Source organism: Macadamia integrifolia, chromosome 14 (genome assembly GCF_013358625.1).
Source record: "Macadamia integrifolia cultivar HAES 741 chromosome 14, SCU_Mint_v3, whole genome shotgun sequence".
Taxonomy (NCBI): Eukaryota; Viridiplantae; Streptophyta; class Magnoliopsida; order Proteales; family Proteaceae; genus Macadamia; species Macadamia integrifolia.
In genome coordinates, this window is record NC_056570.1 from 12,177,011 (window position 1) to 12,200,166 (window position 23,156).

Below are 23,156 nucleotides of genomic sequence, written 5' to 3' on the forward strand. Positions count from 1 at the left end.
ATGTTCGAAATAGAGGAGATGTTGAGAGGGGTCCAAGGTCCATTGGAGATAATCAAGGAGACAGTGGCAAATCTAGGGAGACCAGAGGAATAGACCGATCTATGGCCCACAATCAAGGATAGCACACCAGCCGGGTGCCAATTGTTACGCCAGAAAGAAGTATTCATACCATTTCCAATAAGAGATTTGATAGCAGTCGAGGCCTAGGGTCTAGCAAGGAGGATATTACGCCAAACCCAAAATGAGTTGGGGTCCAAGGTCCAAGAAGGGAAGAGTAGACTCACGTCACCCAGATGCCTGGATGTTTGGAAACCACCTTCCAGGACAACATGTGGATGGCAATAGAGTTGACATCCTTAATTAGCCTAATGCCAAGACCTCCTTCGCTCTTGGGAAGTCAAATAGAGGACTAGCGGATGGGGTGAAGAAATTTGGGCGAATCGGAACCTTTCCACAAGGAGCAGAAGAGGGATTCAATGGATTTGGAGCACTAATTGAATGAGAACCAGGCAACCCGCATAAGACAGAACTTGCCTTTCCAGAGCTGGAGCCTCTTGTGAATTTGATTGAGCATAATGCGCAGTGATGAACAGTAAGCCTAGAGGAGATGAGAGGAAGACTAAGATATTTAACAGGAAGAGTGCCAAAGGGAGAATCTAGTGAGCTCAAGAAGACGCGCTTTAGAGGACTCAGAGGTACTAGCTAGAAAAAGACGGGATTTTAGCAGATTAATATGGAGGCCAGAGAAGGACTTGATGGTAGAAATGGAGCCCTCATCAGCTTTGGAGAAAATCATAAGGTCATCAGCAAAAGCTAAGTGGGTTAGATTAGAAGCTTTGCATTTAGGAATGGGAAAGATACGGAGGTTATCAGTATGGGATTGGATGGATCTGGCGAGGACCTCAAGAGCAAGGCTGAAAAGGAAGGGGGAAATGGGACATCCCTGACAAATGCCAACAGAAGAGGAGAAGAACTAACCAGGAGAGCAGTTTACGAGAACAGAGAACTTGGGGGAGGAGATGCATATGTGGATCCAGTTGACAAAGGATGGGGGGGAAAGACATGGAGAGGACTCTTGAGATGAAGTCCCAGATGATAGAGTCAAAATCCTTGTGGATATCAATCTTAAGGAGGGCAACAGGGGAGTGATATTTCTTATCAGAACCACGGACCATCTCATGACAGAGAATGATGTTGTCAGAAATGTTGTGTCCAACAATGAAGGAAGATTGGTTGGCAGTGACAAGAGAATGATGACCACCTGATGCAGATACAACTGCACTTGCATGGTTGGACTAACATTACTGGATTTAGAAGCCAAGGGCCAAGAAGAACTGGTCCAGCCCAGGGTTTTGGTCCAACAAGGGTTGGAATTAATTAGTAGCTTGTTGTCTTTTATTTCATGTCTTTTATTTCCAGATTTGAATGTAGGATTTAGGATTTATTTCCTTGCATTAGTTTATTTTATGGTTGCTTTCTAGCTAAGGCTAGATACTATTCTAGTAGAGTTTCTAATTTCATGGCTATAAACGATGGGCATGTTAGAATGTTTTGAATATTGAATGAAATTGGTTGGATCCATAGTTTTTAAGGCGGTAAGGCGACGGAGGCGTTTGAGGGTCTTTCGGAGCGCCTTAGCGATAAGGCGGGCATAAAGTGTCGCCTCATTGACTAAAGCGTTCTTGTGTAATTTTTTTTTATAAAACCAATCTATTTAGCTCAAATCCTAGTTGAATCCTATTACTCATATGTTAAATAAATATTAAAGGTTCATATTCATACCAATGTAAGATATTCATCAAGAAAACAAATCAATAAAGTGAATAAACTAAGTTCATCTTCATCAATCATCAATCATCAATCATCATAACATATTAACATATAATATAAATACATAATTATGAAACAAAATTATAAATATAAAGAAAAGAAGACATAAAAAATACAAGTATTTATTATACTTACCTCTATGATGCCAAAAATGAGTGCTAAGCCCTAAGGTCATCCACTATATTTTTACTCCTGTCAAAGAAGAATGAAGCTCACCACTGCCAGAGTAAAATGGTCGCCTGGATCAGTAGTTCTTCCTTGTTCTTTGATCCTTTCTCAAAGCCCTCTCTTAAAACCCTTGACAAAATCCAAACCCTGTTTGTGAATTGTATTTTTGTTTTGTTTGTTTTGGTTATTTTTGGTGAGTAAAGCTGATCCCATACATCTCAAGTGTTAACAAAACCATACACCTACCAATAAAAAAACTATATTTGGAATCTTCATCAAGTAATTTTAAAATGTGTTTAAAAAAAAAACCATAAGGCGCCACTTCACGTAAAGCAGAGCATTGCCTTACCATCTCTAGACCGCATCAGCGCCAAGGCGCCGGTAAGGCGACGCCTTAGCAGCGCCTTAAAAACTATGGACTTGGATCTATGCAATATGTGATTGTGTGATTCCCTTCCTTCCCCCTCTTTACTTGGACATTCCCTTTCTTCCCAAAGGCCCTCCATCAACTTGGTATCAGAGCCGAAGGATCCTTCCTTTGTTCTCTCCTTATTCCACTTCCTTTCCTAACCCATCTCTATTTTACCGTCTCCCTCCTTCCATTGCTTACTTCCCAACAACATCAACAAAGAGGGAAAAAAATAAAAAAATAAAATAAAATAAAATAAAAAATAAAAACTATCTTTGTTGCAAAATAGAGAAGGCGAAACCCTCCCTACTAGGGTCGAGTAACCGAAAAAAAAAAAAGCTTCCTCTACAAATGCTCACTGCACTTAATACAAGAGTAGGTTACAAGTAAGCTACCCCAGCAATTTATAATCCCAAACAAGACAATTAGGACTAGGAAATAAAGAAATAAGACTATCAAATAAACCCCCAAGGATGCAATACCAATACAGGAGCAAAACCAACCCAAAACCCAACCCGATAGGAGAGAGAAAGACCTGCTATAGAGCTGGAGAGAGAGATGCGGCCAAGACTGTAGAGCTCCAATTGAGCTGCAAATTTGGTCGATTGTAGGACCAGGGAGAGTACAAAAACCCCCAAAGTTGAGAGGATTTCGATGGCTGGCTGTGAAGTTATAAGCTTTCTTGATTTTCTGACCTAGGAGAGAGAAAACTTCAAGATTCGGCAAAACATCTACTTGACAAATCTGGACAGTTTCAAGAAGAGGACTAAGTAGTCCTACAATGCCTTCTAAACAATCCTTAACAGTAGCTCCTTGATTAGATTCATAATAGAGGAGAAGAGAGAGATCGTAGACTTCAAGAATGGGGAATTCTTGGCTATCAATTCTTGCTCTGAAGACTTGGACAGATCTGAATTCTTCTTACACTATACAATTAATAACAATAAATAATTTGCAGAAAAGTAAAGGAATGATAAGGGGAATGTCGGAGAGGAGTGGTTATCTCAGCCCAGGCTTCTCACCCACAGCTATACCGGCTGTTTAAGCAATTGACTGCAATCATTCATTATTCAAATCTGAGAATTGATAGTACATATGCTCCTTTATATGTAGAGGGTTGAATAGCAATCAAAACCTAACTAGGACTAAACAATACCTAATAGGATTTGGACTCCAAATAGAACTAGGACTAGAACTCCAACATGGAGTAGGTAACTAACTAGTTATTCACTAATTGGGAAACCTAAACTGACTAAAACTAAAATAACAAAGGAAATGACTTAAAATAGGACTCTAACTAAACTAATGAATTAAATCCTGTTTTTCCACTTTCTACCCATATTTTAGGCTCATTAAAGTGGCCCATTACAAAGAAAACTCATGGGATCAAAGGCCTAACCTAAGGCTTATTTGCAATAAAATAAGCCCATTAACCCATTAAGTGACTTATCTGCATCAATTCTCCATCTCTTAGAAAAAATTCGTCCTCAAATTTCGTAGAGTGTGAGGGTGATTATATCATGGTGTACGTCCCTCATCAAGCCGTAGAAAAATTTAGATAACTCTTTGATAATAAGGATGTAGTCTAGAATGTAAGGAGCTCGATCTTCAAGATACTTTAATGAGATGACAAACTCCACATGCTCAACTTCAACATCTTCATAGGTGTCCATGGGATCGTCTTCTAGCTCATCTTCTACTTGTTCTTCCTTGAACCTAAGCTCTTCAAGTCCTTTGTCCTTGTCGTTCACAGTCTCCTTAATGGTTTCTCCAACCATCACTTCAATCTCGAACCCTTTAGGATCTTCCACTTGGTTGTCCATAATCACTATAGTTATTGTAGCACTAATCTCTTTGGGTTCAATCTCTTTGTCCACCATTGTGACCATGTCGCTTTCGATTTTATCCACATGAATACCACTAATAAGAACATCAATGACCAACTCTTTCTCGACAATAGCAATCTTGTGACATGTGGGTGACTTTTGGGAATCTAGTGGAAAGAAGTACATGCTTCATTGATGCTTACATAGGTACTTTTTTTGCATCTCATCCCACGTTTTAGGATTACGTCCTTGAGCTTAAAATTGCCTTTCACAAACTCGCTATTGTATTCGAACACAATCACTCATCTGGGAACATGCATATTAGAGTTTTTGTGTCTCTGTTAAGATGTAGTTGTCAAAGCACACGTCCAATTCATACACCTATTCAAGGAATTTCCCACGAAAATAATGTGGTTGAGCATTAGATTGGGTAGCAGTAACCTCCTTCAACTCTACCATCTATTTCAGACTCTCATCACCTGTGGGTGTCTTTTGGAGAAGTGTAGATGTATTCTGATGGGAATGTTGCTGATAAAAGAGACTTCTTTGAACATATGCAGGGAGGTATTGGGTCGCCAACTCATACTTCATATCTTCCCAAGTCCTAGGCTCATGTCCTTGAACTTGAAGTTGCTTTTCATGGACTCTCCACCATTCTCTAGAACAACCAATTAATCGAGAGCAAGAAATCGAAGTTTTTGTGTCTGTCAAGTTATAGTAGTCAAAATACTCCTCCAAAGAATCTATCCAATCAAGGACTTTGCATATATCCCTTTGTCTAGCAAATTAATGGACTTCTAGAGCCATATTTGGTTAGGATCTGATACCACTGCAAGAGTAGGTTACAAGTAAACTACCCCAACAATTTATAACCCCAAACAAGACAAATAGGACTAGAAAACAAAAAAATAAGGCCATCAAATAAACCCCCAAAGGTGCAATACCAATACAGGAGCAAAACCAGCCCAAAACCCAACCCGATAAGAGAGAGAAAGACCTACTATAGAGTTAGAGAGAGAGAGAGAGAGGTGTGGCCAGGTTTGTAGGGCTCCAATTGAGCTGCAAATTTGGTAGATTGTAGGGCCCAGGGAGTATACAAAAACCCCCAAAGTTGAGAGGATTCTGATAGTTGGCTGTGAAGTTGCAAGCTTTCTTGATTTTCTGACTTAGGAGAGAGAAAACTTCAAGATTCTGCAGAACAACTACTGGACAGATCTAGACAGCTTTAAGAAGAGGACTGAGTAGTCCTACAATGCCTTCTAAACAACCCTTAACAGTAGCTCCTTGATCAGATTCATAATAAAGGAGGAGAGAGATCACAGACTTCAAGAATGGGGAATTCTTAATTCTGGCTCTGAAGACTTGAGCAAATATGAATTCTTCTTATACTAAACAATTAATAACAGTAAAAAATTTGCAAAAAAGTAAAGGAACGACAAGGGGAATGTGGGAGAGGAGTGGCTATCTCGGCCCGGGATTCTCACCCACATCTATCCCGGCTGTTAAGCAATTGACTGCAATCATTCATTATTCAAATCTGAGAATTGAGAGTACATATGCTCCTCTATATATAGAGGACTGAATAGCAATCACAACCTAACTAGGAGGTAGTCTTCAAGTAGGACTAGAAAATACCTAATAGGAGTTGGACTCCAAATAGAACTAGGACTAGAACTCCAACATGAAGTAGGACCATTGTTAGCAAAAACGGGAATAGCAAAAAAACAGAGATGTATGGTACGGGTTTTAAACAAATAAAAACGATGAACAGTAAGGTAAAAAAAAAAAGGGAACGACAAACGGATGGAAATGAACGGTACGGGTATTAAACGTGTAGTTTTCAAAAAAAAAGAAACCAAAAAAAGGGCAGTATACTCATGTAAATTGAGAGATTATTACCTGTATACTTGCATCTAATGTTCTAAACTACAACATCAAACACTCATGCATATATGATCCAAAATATAGCATCTAATGTAAATTCCAAATTAAAAATTAATACACCATAATAAAAAAAAACATGTCCACCAGTACAGGAAAGCTTGGGTTACTAATAAAATAGATAAAATGGGGTTGATGTGGACATAAAGATGATGGATAAGGAAAGCTTTAGATAAGATGGGGTTGTCCCACATATAGTTATGAGTCTTATGACTTCCACCAGTACTTGAAACAAACACATGTAGACGTCCAGTACTAAGTTCTGTATAAAGCAAATAGCCCAACAATATAAAATAACTATCTCAGAGAATAGCTGTTAAAAGTTTCATAACAAATGGGTTGTTTGACATACTCTTAACAAAGTTCTTGACAGCCATCAATATCAGAGATTCAGAGCAGGTACCTGAAACTCTTTCCTTATCAATGCTGGATCAAGATTTGGTAGAAAGACAATTTGATTAGGAGAGAAGCAGCAAGAAGCTTGGACTGACCGATTATTGATTAGGAGAAAAGCAAAAAGAAGCTTGGAGTTTCGACTTTAATGGAGGATGCCGCGGACCTCAAGGAACGTCTCCTTCCCCTGAGACCCAGTTCTTTTCAATCCTCCCCGAAAGAGAGAAGGCAAGCTTCAGCACATTCGTTTACCCATCTACGATTCTTGGAAGAGATAAGGCAAGCAGCGAGCTGCAACTCATTATGTAACTGAGCTTCAGCAGTTCAGCACTTCAGCGGCGTTTCAACACCTCTGCGGTAGGAGAGGACGAGAGGTTGGGCGGGGGGCAATTTAGTGGGTTTGAGACTCTAAGATGAGAAAAAGTGAAAAAACAAAACCCTAGTTACCCACTTACCCTACGATTGAGTTTTTTTCATTCTACTAAATATGAAAAATTCTTATTTTACCCTTAAAATACAGGTACACGTTTAAAACGTGTTTTAAACCGATTTTTTCGTCATTTCCGTTTTTTCCCATATTGTATAGTACCATACGGCAAAACGCGTTTTAAACGTACAAAAACGGCAACCGCATTTTAAACGCATATTTGCTAATAGTGAGTAGGACTAGAACTCTAACATGGAGTAGGTAACTAATTAGTCATTCACTAATAGGGAAACCTAAACTGACTAAAACTGAAATAATGAAGAAAATAGACTCAAAACAGGACTCTAACTAAACTAATGAATTAAATTCCGTTTTCCTACTTTCTACCCATATTTTAGGCCCATTAAAGTGGCTCATTACAAAGAAAACTCATGGGATTAAAGGCCCTACACATACATAACCCAACCCAAGGCTCATTTGTAATAAAATAAGCTCATTAAGTGACTTATCTGCATCAGCACTCCTCTGCTCCCTGTGTTACCTACGATTGACACACGACCTATCCTAGGGTTATGCCAGAGCAACAGAAAAGAGAGAAAAAAAAAAAGAAGCAAAGCAGTAAAGAGAGAAGAAACAGAATCAAAAGAAGAAGAGAATACATGAAGAGAGAAAAGGAGAACATACCTGATTTCGGAAGTTTCCGCCGTTGGTAGCCGAAGCTCCCTGGAGTTCCGCCACTGCTTCCTGCTGTTGAAGTCGCGAAGCTCCTTTCCTCCTCGCATCAGAGCACCCACAAACTCCCACCTTTGTTGGCGTCTTTGGTTTCCATCTCCAAAAAGGAGAAGAGAGTCTCCTTTCTCGGTAAAACCCACCCCCACGATCCCTCTTTTGTCTCCCTCTTTAATTATCTTTTGTTTCCTAAAATACCCCTCCCTTCCTCCATTATCTTTTTTTTGTCCCATTGTTTTACTTACATCCAAATATATCCTTGGCCATTTTCAAATATTATGTTACTGCCATTCACTTAGGAATTTCATATTAATTACCATTGTGCCATTATTCTTTAAACCTCCTTTATTTACTATTTTGCCATCATATTTGAGTGTAATCTCGTTTGTCTGCACCATGGTAGCCAATAGTGAAGTTATCCAACAGTTGAATTCCCATAAGGGAGAAACTAATGCGAAAATTGATGCCCTCACTACTATTGTCACTTCCCTTAAGGCAATGACAGAATCTATGCAAATTTCTATTAATCGATTGGTGTTACAGACATAGTTCAAAATCTCGGCAAAATTTCAAAATTTCAGTGGTTTTTTTTTTACCGAAATGAAACTACATAAGAAATAAGATATATGCAAAGTTTTGGTCAAAATTTCGGTACCATTTCGGTATCTTGCCGAAACGGTACAATCCCCTTGTTATAAATACTCCATCTCGACGAGACAGAGTCGAAATTTCGGTGATTTCAGTTCCAGGAGGCTATTTTGAAAGGAAAACACTCCTTCCATCCTCTAATTAGCCACATCATCACACTCTTTGACTTCCATTGGACTCCTACAAGAAGATCTATACATTCAAAACCTAAGGAAGGTAAAGTTCTTTCTCTGAAACCATTTTTTTTTAAATAGTACATAAATACTTGTTGGATGCTTGTAGATTTTTTATATGTTAGACATTAGAGACCGATCTATGACGTCACGGAGTTGAAATTTTTTTTTGGTACATAAATATTTTTTTATTTTTCTGGTTTAAAAATTCATTTTCCATTAACATAAATTGTTACTTTTAATGCTAAATATTGTTTTGATGGTTGTCAACTATATATATGTTAATCACCAATGGCTGTTCTATGACTCCATTAGAGTGAAATTTTTTCCAACTGGTATTTATTTATTTTAATTTTCGAAAAATATGAATAATAAATTGATAATTGAAAAATAATTTTAAAACTAGGGAAAATTTTCTGTTTTGATTTTAAAAATAAAAGAAAAATAGAAGATTAATATTAGAGTGTTTTGGAGTGTACTATAAGCTTGTTATGTTATAACAACTTTAATTTTGTTATATTATGTCATTAAATTTTTTTTTAAAATTGATTAAAAAATAATTTTATGTAAAAATAAAATATAAGAATCTACTATATACTTGTAAGTTAATAATGACATTATTTTTTCTATGCATCAGCATCAGGATGACATAAAATGGCTAGAGGAGGCGATGAGGAAGGTGGGAGAAGAGGGAGAGGACGTGGGAGACATGATAGTAGTCGTAATAGTGGAGAGATTGTATGGAAACATGGAGAGCTGATTGATGGCGATAAGATGCATACCAAATGCAACTATTGTCATAAGAGGTTCATGGGTGGTGGGGCCACCAGACTTAAGCAACATCTGGTTGGAAATTCCTTAGATGTGGCTAGATGCAGAGAAGTGCCTAATCATATTGTCATGGCCATAGCCATAGCTAAAGACATGAAGGGGGGAATAAGAGAAAAGCGGCAAAGGAGAAGACGATATAATGATGATAGTGATGAAGACAGTGATGACCCGGTGTATGTGCCTAATGACATAGAAACTGAGCAAGAGGCTAGAGATTGGCGGCAAGTGCAAGCATTGAGACGACAGAGTCTTCATGAGGATATGGAAAGGCGTAGAAGTGGAGGGGCTGGTCCAATTAGAGTAGGAGGTAGTGGATCTTCACAGATCGCTTTGCCCTTTAGGAGATCACAAAGTACAAGGGCAGCCCCACCTCCAGCTCCAGTGGTTCCACCTCGTGTGAACCCCCGTTCTATAACAGGATCCCCGTGCGTTCAGGAAAAAGGGTAGTAAGCAGCATAAGATAAAGGGGATGTGAGAAAACATGAAGGCTTATGTTGGGGAGGCAGTGTCTAAGTGGATGTTATTTCATAGCATCCTAGCAAACACCACCACAGGTCCCTATTACCAGCCGATGCTTGATGTTGTGGCTGAGGTCGGTCCAGGGATAAAAGGGCCGACTGCATATGAGGTGATGGATGTATATTTGCCTAAGGAGAAGGCTAACTTGAAAGCATATATTGATGAGTTAAAAGTTATGTGGAAGAGCTATGGGGTAACCATAATGTGTGATGGCTGGACAGAGCCCACGAGAAAGTCCATCATCAATTTTATGGTTTATTATGATGGTAGAACCATTTTCTTAAAGTCTATTGATGCATCCAAGGAAAAAAAGGATGCAAAATATATTTACAAGCTTTTAAAGGATGTTGTGGAAGAAGTTGGTATACAAAATGTTGTTCAGATTGTGACTAACAATAGAAGTAACTATAAGAAGACCGGAATTAAATGATAAACAACCCTAGATTCCAACTCTTTTGGACTCCTTGTGCAGCACACTGCATTGAGCTAATGTTAAAGGACATAAAAAAACTTAAAATTGTGCAGACTGTGGTTGAAAGGGCTAGGCAAGTGAGCACATTTGTCTATAATCATGAGTTTTCATTGAACCTATTGAGGGAGAAGTGCGGGGGTGACTTGGTCAAGCCCAGTCTCACAAGATTTGCTACCAACTATATTGCACTCAAAAGTTTTGAATCCAAGAAAGTTGGTCTTCGATCCATGTTCGCATCTAAGGAGTGGTTTGGTTGGAATGAAGCAGGATCAGCTGGTGGTCGGGGGGCACAGACAACCATTTCATCAGAGGAGTTTTGGACACAATTGGGTAAAGAGGTTAAAATCTTGGCACCAATTGTTGGCATGTTGAAGTTGGTGGATTCTGCTTTCAAACCCACCTTGCCAAGCATGTGGGCTGCTATTGCAATGATGAAGGAAAATGTTTATGCTACCAACCCACGGGGAAGTAGAAAATTTGTGGCAATAATATAAGACCATTGGGAGCGCCAGATTTCGCATCTGTTGCATAAGGTTGGTAAGCAAAGCTGAATACATTCTTTTATGTGATAAAAAAATGCATTAATGTTTACATTGACAATAATATGTTTTGTCACATTTCAGCATATTATTTAAACCCTAGGTATCAGTACAGCAAGAGACTTGCATTAGATCCGAATCTTCTTGAAGCAGTGAAGCAGGTGGTTGCCAAGTTACAATCAAACCCCGATCTACAAGCCAAAGCCAATACTAAGGTTAGTTTTGTACTACTATTACTATTATACTATAAGAATCTAAATTTCACTACAATGGTTGTTAACTAGGGTCCTATTTGTAAATTTGTTATAAACAAAAGAATTCAGTGATGCATTAGGCAGCTTCGGGTCTTCCGCCGCATATGCGGGTCGTACGAATACTGATCCTGGTATGAAATCCAAATTTTAGTATATTACTTATATAAGTGTTAAGTGTTTTGGAACATAAATAATCTTGTACACTTGTTGTAACTTATAATGCAGCTGAATGGTGGGTGTTGTAAGGGGTTCGTCTCTGGAATTAAGGAATATTGCCATCAAAGTACTCTCCCAGACATGTTCTGCATCTGGTTGTGAGAGAAATTGGAGCACATTTTCACTCATCCATTCGAAAAGACGGAATCAATTGGGTTCACAACAACTGAATGACTTGGTGTATGTGTATTATAATATGAGACTGAGGATACAGCACATACGCATGGGTCAGGATAATGATAGGGGCTAGATCGAGCTGGCTGATATTTTCCAGATCAACTCAGATGATGAGGATCCCCTAGTGGATTGGGTGAGGGATAGAGGCAAGCCATGGATGGATCAACCAGGAGGATGGTCAAACCCATATCTAGTGTAAGACATGGCGGTCGATGTTGATGATTATATAGCGTCAGATGGAAGGATACATTCACAGACCCCTCGACCATTCGAGCCTGCACCTGGTAGGGATGATGATGATGATGATGACGACGAAGAGGATTGGTCCATTTCATCGGGTGGTCGTACCCACACCCAGACTCAGACACAGACATATGGTGATGGTGATGGTGATGGTGATGGTGATGGTGATGGTGATGGTGATGGAGATGGAGATGGAGATGGAGATGGAGGAGGTGATGAAAAGGGTGATGATGGTGGCGACAATGATAGTGATGACGATGATGATGGTTATGGTGGTAATGGGGGAGGTGGTGGTGATAGATTTGAAGGAGTTCAAGAGCAGTATGAGCAAGCCGATCCACAGCTGGAGCTGGTGCGATTCACTGGGGAGAGTCAGTTTGAGTATGCCACACAAGATTCTCATCATGGTGCACGTCCATCAGGTGGAGGGAGGAGTTCAGGCTACAATAGAGGGCCTTGTCGCCGATTTGGTGAAGGGCAACAAGCTTGTATGGACATTAATAGTCAATCTACTTCTATTGGTAGAATGAGTTTGAGTGGAGGGGATAGTCATCCGGACAGTGAGAGTGAGAGGGAGTGGGCAATGGCATGTCCCATCATTTACTGGAGGGAGCACTTAGTCACACAATCATGGACCTTATGGTCAATTCACTGGGATAGGGCATAAATCTGGTTCATCTATTCCTAGTAGTGGTACTGACTATGGCTCCCAGACCCATTCACATGGTAATGGCTTTATGGACACTTTATTCTCATACCCAGCGGTCCCAACCAACCCGTACACGTTGCCGGATCCATCAGTTGACAGTAACTCAATGGTGGGTTCTTCTTCTTCATACTATGGTGGTAATATGTACCCTCGGATAGGTTACCTTCAGTATGTAAATGACTCAGTCTTTTTAGCAGTTGTGGAGAATTACGTTCGATTATTCTCTCAGACTATGACGTGGCATGCATTTGTGGCGCAGTCAGAGGAAAATGCACATCATTTCTTTCGTACTAAGCGCGGAATCCTGTCAGGCCGTCATAGTTCTTTCCAGTAGATAGTAGATACTACATAGTCATTATGATTACTGTTGTACACTTGTACTGTTATGTAAGTTACATGCTCAGTGTTTGACTTTTGTTGGGCCTTATGGATTAGGGAGTCGCATAGTATACTACTCTAATACTCTAAATATTAGCTAATTAATGTTGATGCATGGTTTAAAATGTATTATTTATTTGTTTTACTATCATATTACATCTTGTTCTAGCAATGAAGTAGGTACAATTTCCAAAACAGTTTGACGGTTGATGCCAAACAAAGGTACAACTCTAAAACAATAGCATGTTCTAATATTTTTGCATTTTTATGTTCTTTGCATGTTTATTAACCTTAAAATAGGTTATCCCCCAAGTTTCAGACCAAAATATCACTGTTTGACCACCGAAACAGCCAACCAAAAAAAAAAAATACATTGTTTCAAATCTCGCTGAAATTTCGATATTTCGGTGGTCATGAACCCACCAAGATACCGAAACGAAACGAGATTTTAAACCTTGGCTGCAGATAGAGTAAAGAGTCCCATTCAATTTGGGGATTCTTCCAACACCACTCCATGGGATCTGTCCCTACCACTACCACTACCACCACCACCACCACCACCACCACCACCACCACTATTACCACCACCACATCATATACACCTTCACCTCCACCTCCACCTCCACCTCCACCTCTACCACCATATGGAACTGATCGATATGATAATGGAGCAGAACGAGTAGCAAAATTGGATGTCCTTGATTTTTATGAAGATAATCAAGAACTGTATATTGACTAGATTCACAGTTTAGAGGCATTCTTCAGATGGTACGGGTCGACTGAGGTCCGAAAGATCCTATTTGCAAAGGCTAAATTGAAAGGCACGGCCCGAGTCTAGTGGGTCAAACAACAGCAACAAAACTGAACCCAAGGCATTAGTTTAGTCACTATTTTGGCTGAAATGCATGAAGTCATGAACCGGAGATTCTTACCTCCAGATTACAAGCAACACATGCATCTCAAGTTTGCACAGTTGAGATAGGAGAATTTGATTGTTGAAGAATATGTTGTTAGATTTTATTATTTGGCCACTCGTTCTGATTTTGAGTGGGATGAAGAAGTATTGGTGGCACAATTTCGCAATGGTTTGCACCCTCGACTTAGTGCTGCCCTTGCATCTAGTTGACTGCCTACAATAGAAGATGCCGTCCAAGCAGCGTATCATATTGAGGAAAGTCTGAAACACCCATATAGTCGGAGGAATTTTTCAGATACTTTCCCTCGAGGTAGTAGTTCCATTTTGCAACAGCCTCCTACCCAAGAAAGGTCATCTAGCAAACCACAGGCTAGTGCTACATCTATAGACTCTTCACAACCTAGTCGGCCATATTCTCCACCTTGGCATGCTTCTAAAATGTCATCTTCACGGCCTACTCGTCCATACCCCTTTGGCGTAGTTCAGATAAACCTTCTGATGCAACAAAGTTTACAGTTCAGTGCTACTCGTGCAATAGATTTGGACATATCAGTGTTCAATGTCCCAGCCATTTGGTTGCGTTTATTGATAAGGATTCTCCTATACCATATATATTCCCAAAGAGCAACTTGGTTCTGACACAGTTGATTTAAGAGAAGAGTGTCCGCCAAGTGAAGTCAATGACACTCTCAGTGATGAGGACCAACATCCCTTTTATGTCATTCGTCATATGTTGACCACTCAGAAAGTCACTAATAATAAAGATTGGCGCCGCAGTGGTATTTTTCAAACTCGTGTGAAGTGTAATAACCAGGTGTTAACCTTGGTCATTGATGGAGGTAGTTGCACTAATGTTTGTCTCTGAAGACGTTCGTAAGCTGGGATTAAAGACAAAGCCACATCCAAATCCTTACAAGGTTGCTTGGGTAAACATTAATCTCAAGATCACAGGTAAGTGTTTGGTCATATACTCTATTGGTGGATTTAAGGATACAGTCCAATGTGACGTCCTCCCTCTGATGGTGTACCATATCTTTATTGGTCGACCTTAGTTGTTTGATAAGAAAGTACAACATTGTGACTATGCCAACACCTATGCCTTCAAGCATGCCAACAAGACTATTAATTTTTATCTTGCCAAAGATCTCTCTGAAATTAAGCTCAAGAAGATGGTGGGATTGTTCCTCATTCAACGTATTCCTTCAGACGGTCTCCTCAGTTCTTTTCCTAACTCGACGGAGTCGAATACTTTTCAGAGGAGAATTGATGCAGGTACAGCTGCACTTGTATGGTTGGACCAGTATGACCAACGTTGGAAGCCAAGGGCCAAGAAGAACCGATCCAACTCAGGGTTTTGGTCTAACAAGGGTTGGAATTAATTAGTAGCTTATTTTGTCTTTTATTTCATGTCTTTTATTTCCAGATTTGAATGTAAGATTTAGGATTTATTTCCTTGCATTAGTTTCCTTTTATGGTTGCTAGATACTATTCTAGTAGAGTTTCTAATTTCATGTCTTTACTTTCCTATATATTGGTTGTAACCGATGGGCATGTTAGAATGTTTTGAATATTGAATGAAATTGGTTGGATTTGTGCAATATGTGATTGTGTGATTCCCTTCCTTCCCCCTCTTTACTTTAACATTCCCTTTCTTCCCTAAGGCCCTCCATCACCACCTAAATGTGATTGGCTTAGACTTTGGCAATGAACTTGTACAAGAGTTTGCACAAGGAGATGAGGCCAAAGTCAACTAAAGAGGAGGCGCCGTCTTTCTTAGAATGAGGCATAGGAAGGTATAGCTGATGCGATGGACTTGGGAAGTGTTGGAAAAGAAGCTCTTAATGGCATTGGTGAGATCCTCACCAATGATTTCCCAACAAGAGGTGAAAAACCCCATGCTGAAACCATCAAGGCTAGGAGCTTTGTTGGATTTGTGGGGGTGGACTGCCACATGGATTTCCTCATTGAGGGAACAGATTGGAGGGAAGGGTAAGATGGTTGGGGATCAATTTGTTGAGGAGGTGAGGTGAGGGGTGGGGCGGAAGAGGAAGAAGGGGCAGAAGACAACCTTGAAGTAAGACTCACATTCCTGTTTAATATCGGTAGGGGTTCTTCAAAGTGGATCCATTGTTATCCAAAAGAAGGGGAATGGAGTTGAAGTTGAATCTGGCTTTGAGGGATTTATGGAAATAGGAAGATTACGAATCCCCAAGGTCAAGCCATTTGATGCGGGACTTTTGCTTGAGAAAACTTTCTACCTGAGACAGGAGGGAAGCCAACTCCAGGGAGGTCTCCTCGTCCATGGCCAGGGAAGGGTTATGGAGATCGGATTGCAACTGAATTTGAATGGATTCAAGCTTGGACCTACAATCAAAGGCAATACAGTCCTCGAGGGAAAGGTTGACATTCTTAAGCTTATAAGCAAAAGAAGTAAGGGGTGAATGGCCAGAGGGAACACGTATTGTAGATTTAACAATAGGGAGGAAACCAGAATAAGAGGACCACATATCAAAGAATTTGAAGGGCTTGGGACCAAAGGATGAGCGGGTGGATGAACAAGGAGATGGGGCAATGGTCAGAAATGCTTGGGGGATCGAAGGTAGCGGGGAGAAGAGGAAGGAAGAAAGCCATGCTTCATTGACTTAGATGCCATCAGGCTTACAGGTGATGCGGTTGGGACCATATCTTTTGTTTCTCTAAGAAAGCTTAATGTTAGACCATTTAAGGTCATCAAAACTAGAGGTCTCGATACAGGATTTAAATGATTCAACAGAGGGGGAGTCAATGCCAGATCCACCACTCTTCTTATGGGCATGACGGACCACGTTAAAATCTCCCCCCAATCCCAAGGATGGGAGCCTACAATGGGAGCCAGCTGCCGAAGGTAGCCCTAGATGGGGACACAATCGAAGGATCAATTGAGACCATAAATGGTAGTGAAGAAGAAAGGGATACTATTAGAGGGATTGGAGATAGAGAGGTGAATGAGTTGAGAGGAGGAATAGATTAGGGAGGGCTAGATTTTGGTGGGGTCCCACAGGATCCATATTCTCCCAAGAGGACTGAAGGAGTAATTAGAGAGGAAGGACCAAGAGGGGGCAATGGAGGAAGCTATGTGCATAGCATTGACCTCGGGCACTCTGGCCTCCAAGAGACAGCAAAGGACGGCCCCTAAGGACTCAATATTAGTTATCTTTCCCTTATAATGATAAACCATGACTCCGTTACAAATTTAAAGTATTTTCGCTAAATTTTTCCTCACTACAGATTATGAATGTAAGATTTTATAATGGTTCAAGCCCACAAACAAACTGATCTAAACCGGTATTAACCCGATATTAAAAAACCAAAATGAACCGAAATCGTACTAGACCAAAATCGAAACCGACCGAAAACCAAAATTCTTTAATGGATTGGTTTTGGTCTGCCTCATTCCTGACCGAAACCGACCATTTCACATCCCTGGGATACTCTTCTTTCATGCATTCCAAGAAGAACTCAAGGAAGCTTTCTACTAGTCTTGTGTTGGTATCTACTCCAAGCAAAGCTTCAAAAGATAAAGGTGCAATCATTACATTTGCATATCATCATTGCACTCTTCTTCTAGGTAATATCCTACCTATACACTTATTTCCTGTATTTATTTGTTGGCCCAAGAGTTGGTTGAACTCTAGAATTGGGCTATGTACAGTGTATAGACTGTAATTAGACTTGTGTAGGACTCTCACAGCCTTAAGAGATTGAAAGGACCCTCTCATCCTATAAAGAGACTGTACGGATGCTCTTATTCTTAAAAGACTTGTAACATGTGAACTTTTCCTTACCTATTATATTAAAAGAGGAATAGCTAGTGAAATACCTCTCCAAGGGATCTTGTGGGGAGTGGACCAAACTTAAGTTAAGTTGAACCACTATAAATCTTGGTGTACAATGTGATTGAAATTATTAATTTAATTGTTTTTATATTTCCGCATGTAACTCAATCACTCAATTGAGCCAAAATCAGAAAAGGGCAAGTTTCAGTAGTTTAACCTATTCGCACCCCCTCTAGGTTAAATAATAAAATGTACTCACCTAAATGCATGCAGAGTTTAAAAATCAAAAGAAAAAAATGTGCACTTCAACAAACATTTCTAACTATATTGAGGAAGACAATGATGTCATCTGGCTTCAGTAAAATCCAACAACAACAACTCAACCATGTCCCAATTAAATGGGGTTGGCTACATACATCTTTGCCCTTCAATCAACTTTATTCGAGGCCATATTGATACAAGGCATGAACTATGCTTGTCTTCCCTCACCACATCTACTAGGGTCATTTTAGGTCTGCCTCTAGCTGTTTTAGTTCCTTCAACCTTAATCAAATCACTCTTATGTACTAGAGCATCCAAAGGCCTCCATTGAACATTGTCATATCACCTTAAACAACTTTCTCGTAGCTTATCAGATATCAAAACTACTCCCAAATCGGCTCTAATATGATTATTTCTTACTTTATCCTTCCTAGTTTTGCCATACATCCATCTCAACATCCTCATCTCCACTACATTGAATTTACGTACATGATGCTTTTTAATTGCCCAACATTCCGCACCATATATTACAGTCGATCATATGAATGTTCTAAAAAAATTTCCTTTAAGTTCTAAGGGAATACGTCGATCACACAATACTCAAGATACACCTCTCCACTTCATCATCTTATTTTAATTCTCTATGAAACATCACCCTCTATATCACCTTATGTATTTATGATTGAGCCCAAATATCTAAAATAATCACTTAGTGGAATCTCGGTCTCATTAATTTCACCACCTCATTATCCGTCCTACTGTAACTAAATTTATACACCAAGTACTGTCTTTGTTCTGCTTTAAACCTATTGATTCTAAGGTGGATCTCCATAACTCTAATTTGGTGTTAATCCCTGTTTTTGTCTCATCCACCAAAACAATATCACTGACAAAAAGCATAGAATAGGGAGCCTCATCTTGAATGTCTCTGGTTAATTCATCCATGATAAACATAAACAAATAGGTTCTTAGAGTTGATCCTTTATGTAACTCAATTGGTATAAGGAATTCATTTACCTTGACCCACTACACTTCTTACACTTGTCGCCACATTATCATACATATCTTTAATTATGTCCACATATTTAATTTAAACACTTCTCTTCTCTAGTACTTGCCAAATTAACTCTCTAGGGACTTTGTTATAAGCTTTTTCTAGGTTATTAATGACCATATGGAGATCTTTCTTACAATTTTTAAATCTTTCCATGAGTCTCCTAAGTTAGTAAATAGCTTATGTCGTGGATCTTTCTGCCATAAAACTAAATTGGTTCACCATAATAATAGTAGTCTCTTATCTCAGATGGGTTTCAGCAACCCCCTCTCATAATTTCATAGTAGGACTCACTTGTTATGTTTCTATAGTTATTGTAGCTTAGAATAGCACCTTTATTTTTGTAAATCGGAACATCTCAGTTGGGTTTCAATAACCCTCTCTAATGATTTCATAGCATGAGTCATTAATAACAATGTCTATAGTTATTGCAGCTCTGAATATCTCCTTTATTTTTAGAAATAGGAACCACAAAGCTTCTCCTTCATTCATCTGGCATATTCCTTATGGTCATAATCTTATTAAATAACTTGGTTAGCAAAGATAAATCACAAATTCCTAAGCTCTTCCACACTTCTGTTGGGACCTTATTTGGGTCTTGTGCCTTGCCTGCTTTCATCCTCTTTAAATCTTCTTTTACTTCAAACCCACTAATTTTTCTTACATATTTACAACATGTTGTGTCTTGATGGGTAATGCAATCTTCCGGGACACTATTACTCAAAATGTCTTCATTTAGTAGGCTGTTTCTCATCTTCACTTTTAATACATCTAATATGGTTGAGATCTCTACCCTTCTTTTCCTTCATTTTAGCTATCTTATAGATAGTTTTTTCCCCCTAATTTTGTGTTTAGATTGTTATAAAGATTTTCATGTTTCTTCAACCTTAATTTCCCATAATCTTCTTAGCTTCATTTCTAACAAAGTAAATAATGCCAACAGGTTTTGTGCACTAGTTTGAGTCCAAGTTCTGACGCAACTAATTGAGGAGCAAACTCCAACTGAAGTTATCATAGAAACTCTTGATGAAAGTTGCCCTAATACATAGAGTTTCACTTATTCGTCATATAATAGCATATTTGAACTATTGCACAGAAATTCTGCTAATCTGGCAATGCAAACAACTCAGGTCCACCAAATTTCCCCAACATTAAGGGAAAAGAAAGCCGAATTCACACAAGAAAAACCTAATACAGTTCCTAATTCCACTACGGGAGCCAAAATTCCTACAAAACAAATTTGGGTTTTCCAACACTCATCTTCATAACCCGACAACGATCCACAAAAACTCGCATATTCAGTTCCGATAACAGATTCTTACACTCTCCTGAGTTACAAGCAAGCTTCAGAGGATTACCAAATCTAACAGCTAAGAAAAACAATAAATAACCCATTTTTTAACTTCAAACAATAACCAAAACTCCAATTTCAGAAACTAAACGATAAAAAAAATTACTCAGCGGTACTTCAACTCAATCCAAGGGACAGAAGAAGAAGCAAAGAGAAGAAAAAGGAGAGTGAGAATTGAAGTTTATGGGTTTGAAAGAGTGAGTTTTTACCTTCCATTAGAGTGCGGGTTGTTCTACAAGTTGAGATCTTCGCCCGATAAAAAACATCCGAGTCGCCGTAGTCCGCAAATCTCCACAGCTTTCAGAGAAAGAAAATTAATAAAATAAAAAGGTGGGAAAAAACTGCCCTTTTTGTCTTCCATTCCCACTTTTTATTCTTAATAATTAAATCCCACACTTTAAAATGACTCATTTACAAGCTTAATGTCTCTGTTCTCATTATCGCGAGACAATGAGAAAGTGTTGGACTAATCATCACTAGGAAAAAGGGGCAGTGAACCCTTCACGATTTCACATGAATAAATGTATGGACAGAATTCTTGATGCTTCCATACGACATGACAGTACCGAGTGCCAGTACACACTTGAGGTGATATCTAGAGCTGTTAAACGATGCAGAGGTAAAAATTGAAAATAATCATTTATTAAACGATTGTACGGTTTCATAGTTTTTCTGCCGAGAGCGATCCTTAGTCCTTACACTCCCAAAGAGGTTACGATGATCATTGCGTGCCCTTTGAGTTAGGGTATCAAAACCTAATTTGAACCATCCAAATTGATCAAAATCGGTCCAAAATTTTCAGATTGAGCTAGAGATTCATATTGGATTGGTTTTGGACTAAGATATGTTGGATCGACCAAAAATTGAATCAAATCGAATCGATCAATAATCAAACCAAAACCTAATCGAATAAAAACGATGAAAAAAAGGTTATAAATAGATGAATTGATTGTCCATTTTTTACATATTAATGAGAATATCTTTTGTTGCAAGGGGAATCGTTACAAATCAATGAAGATGAGGTTATGAACAGGAAAATTGATTTGTGAATTGTAACAATATTTCCATTAATCTTCTTGTTCACTATACAAAATTAGTTGGATGGTTAGATTGATGATTGGATAGTAGGGGTTTATTTTGTGATTTCAATATTAGTTATCTTCTTAGTAATTAATTATCCATTGGTTTCAATATTAATTATCTTTTCCTTACTGATAAACCATAATTTCGTCACAAATTATAAGTGTTTTCGTCAAATCTTTTGTCACTACAGACTATGAATGTAAGATTTCAATATGGTTCAAGTCCGACAATAGACAGATCTAAATCGGTATTAACTCGGTATTCAAAAATCAAAACAAACCGGAACCAAATCGGACTGAAACCAAAACCAAAGTTCCTTAATAGATTGGTTTTAGACCGAAATCGATTCAGCCTGACCGAAACCAAGCCGAATCGACTATTTGACACCCCTACCTTGGGCACTAGACTCTTCCCCAAAGAATTATAAGCAATTATTTAATATGGGTTTAAGTTCCCCAAGAAGCAAGCTCAAAACCCAAACTACATTGTTGGCGTTGATGTCCCCACCAAAAACATTGTAACCCCCCCCCCTTTAAATGTCCTACATACCCCCTCCAACACCTAGAATTGCACACAGGCTTCAAAGGGAACCCTCACCCATTTAATATAAACCTGCTTTCACATAAAAAGACATAAACAATTATTTTAAGGGAAGAAGGAATGTCTAGCATTCCCCACGCCCAAACACAGACCTGTTTTCAAGCGGGCAGGGGCCTCTTTCCACAGTCCCCTAAAAATAAGGGCTCTGTGTGGGCGTGTGAACGCTAGACAGAGAAAGTTCTTTCTCTGTTATTTAATATGAACCTACTTTATCTTTTTAATTTTCAATGATCCCTTTCAGAAAAAAAAAAAAAAAAAAAAAAAAAAAGCATAAATAATTTCATCAATGTGGGGTGAAGCCATAAGGATGTCAAGGATTCGGGACGAAGTAATTTATTTAATATTTAAACCAAAACTTAATCGGTGTTAATAAGTTTAAACGATTTAAATGGTTAAAATTCAAGAACGAACCATTTATTATACTGCCTCAATTTTTTAACCAAAATCAAACCATTAATTAAGTGATTTTCTCGATTCAGAGTATATGGCGAAGTTTGGTCTTGATAAAGGGTTTTGGTTTTGTTTTGACACCCTTAGGCGTATCTGATGTACCATCTAGGGTGGCTAATGGGCTAGGTTGGGCCAAAATAGCGTGTGATGTAATGAACCATGCTCAGTTTGAACGAGACATTCCCATTTGCTCATGATATACCCATAAATCGATCGCCAATAAATAACTGACACATGGCATGGAGACAATTGTCTAAGATGGCACACAGAGGAAGGGAAACTGTTTAGATGATGGAGTCCCCAAAATCCCCAACTTCTGTTCATGACATACTCATACTCAACCTCGACCTCTCCTAGACATGGAAATGGGAGCATCCCATTTAGGGAAGAAAGCCCCCATGCCTAAGTAAGGAGACCCATCAGGGAGGGATCATGATCTGACTCTCTTGCCACCTTGGAAAATGAGCAATTTTATTTTGAGTAAGAACCATATACCATAACTAGAAGAAGACCCTAAGGTTCAAACACTTCACTATTTTGCACTCTATTGCTCTCTCTTCTCCCCTCTTTATAACTATTGCAAGGGAGAATGGCTTGACAATCAGAAAGTCCTGCCAGGGGTATGTTCCAGGCCTCTTTTGAGTTGGTCTACTTGTGCAGGACAGAGACATTATTCGTCGATCAGTTTTCTGATGCTATAGACTAGAATCATGTAGGGGTATCAACTTTGAGCCCGCACTGGTA

At 39.0% G+C, this 23,156-nt stretch overlaps 1 protein-coding gene across 2 annotated transcripts in view; it reads right to left on the reverse strand.

The window, feature by feature from the left end:
• LOC122061854 overlaps positions 1 to 20,879 on the reverse strand; it is a 35,858-nt gene extending 14,979 nt beyond the window's left edge. The window contains exon 1 of one of the 2 annotated variants that reach the window (XM_042625362.1): positions 20,489 to 20,879. In XM_042625362.1, coding sequence (XP_042481296.1) covers positions 20,489 to 20,495 — 7 coding nt within the window. In that variant the 5' untranslated portion in view covers positions 20,496 to 20,879. The remainder of the gene's footprint in view (positions 1 to 20,488) is intronic. The other variant, XM_042625363.1, reaches the window with a different exon arrangement.
• Positions 20,880 to 23,156: the final 2,277 nt, after the last annotated feature.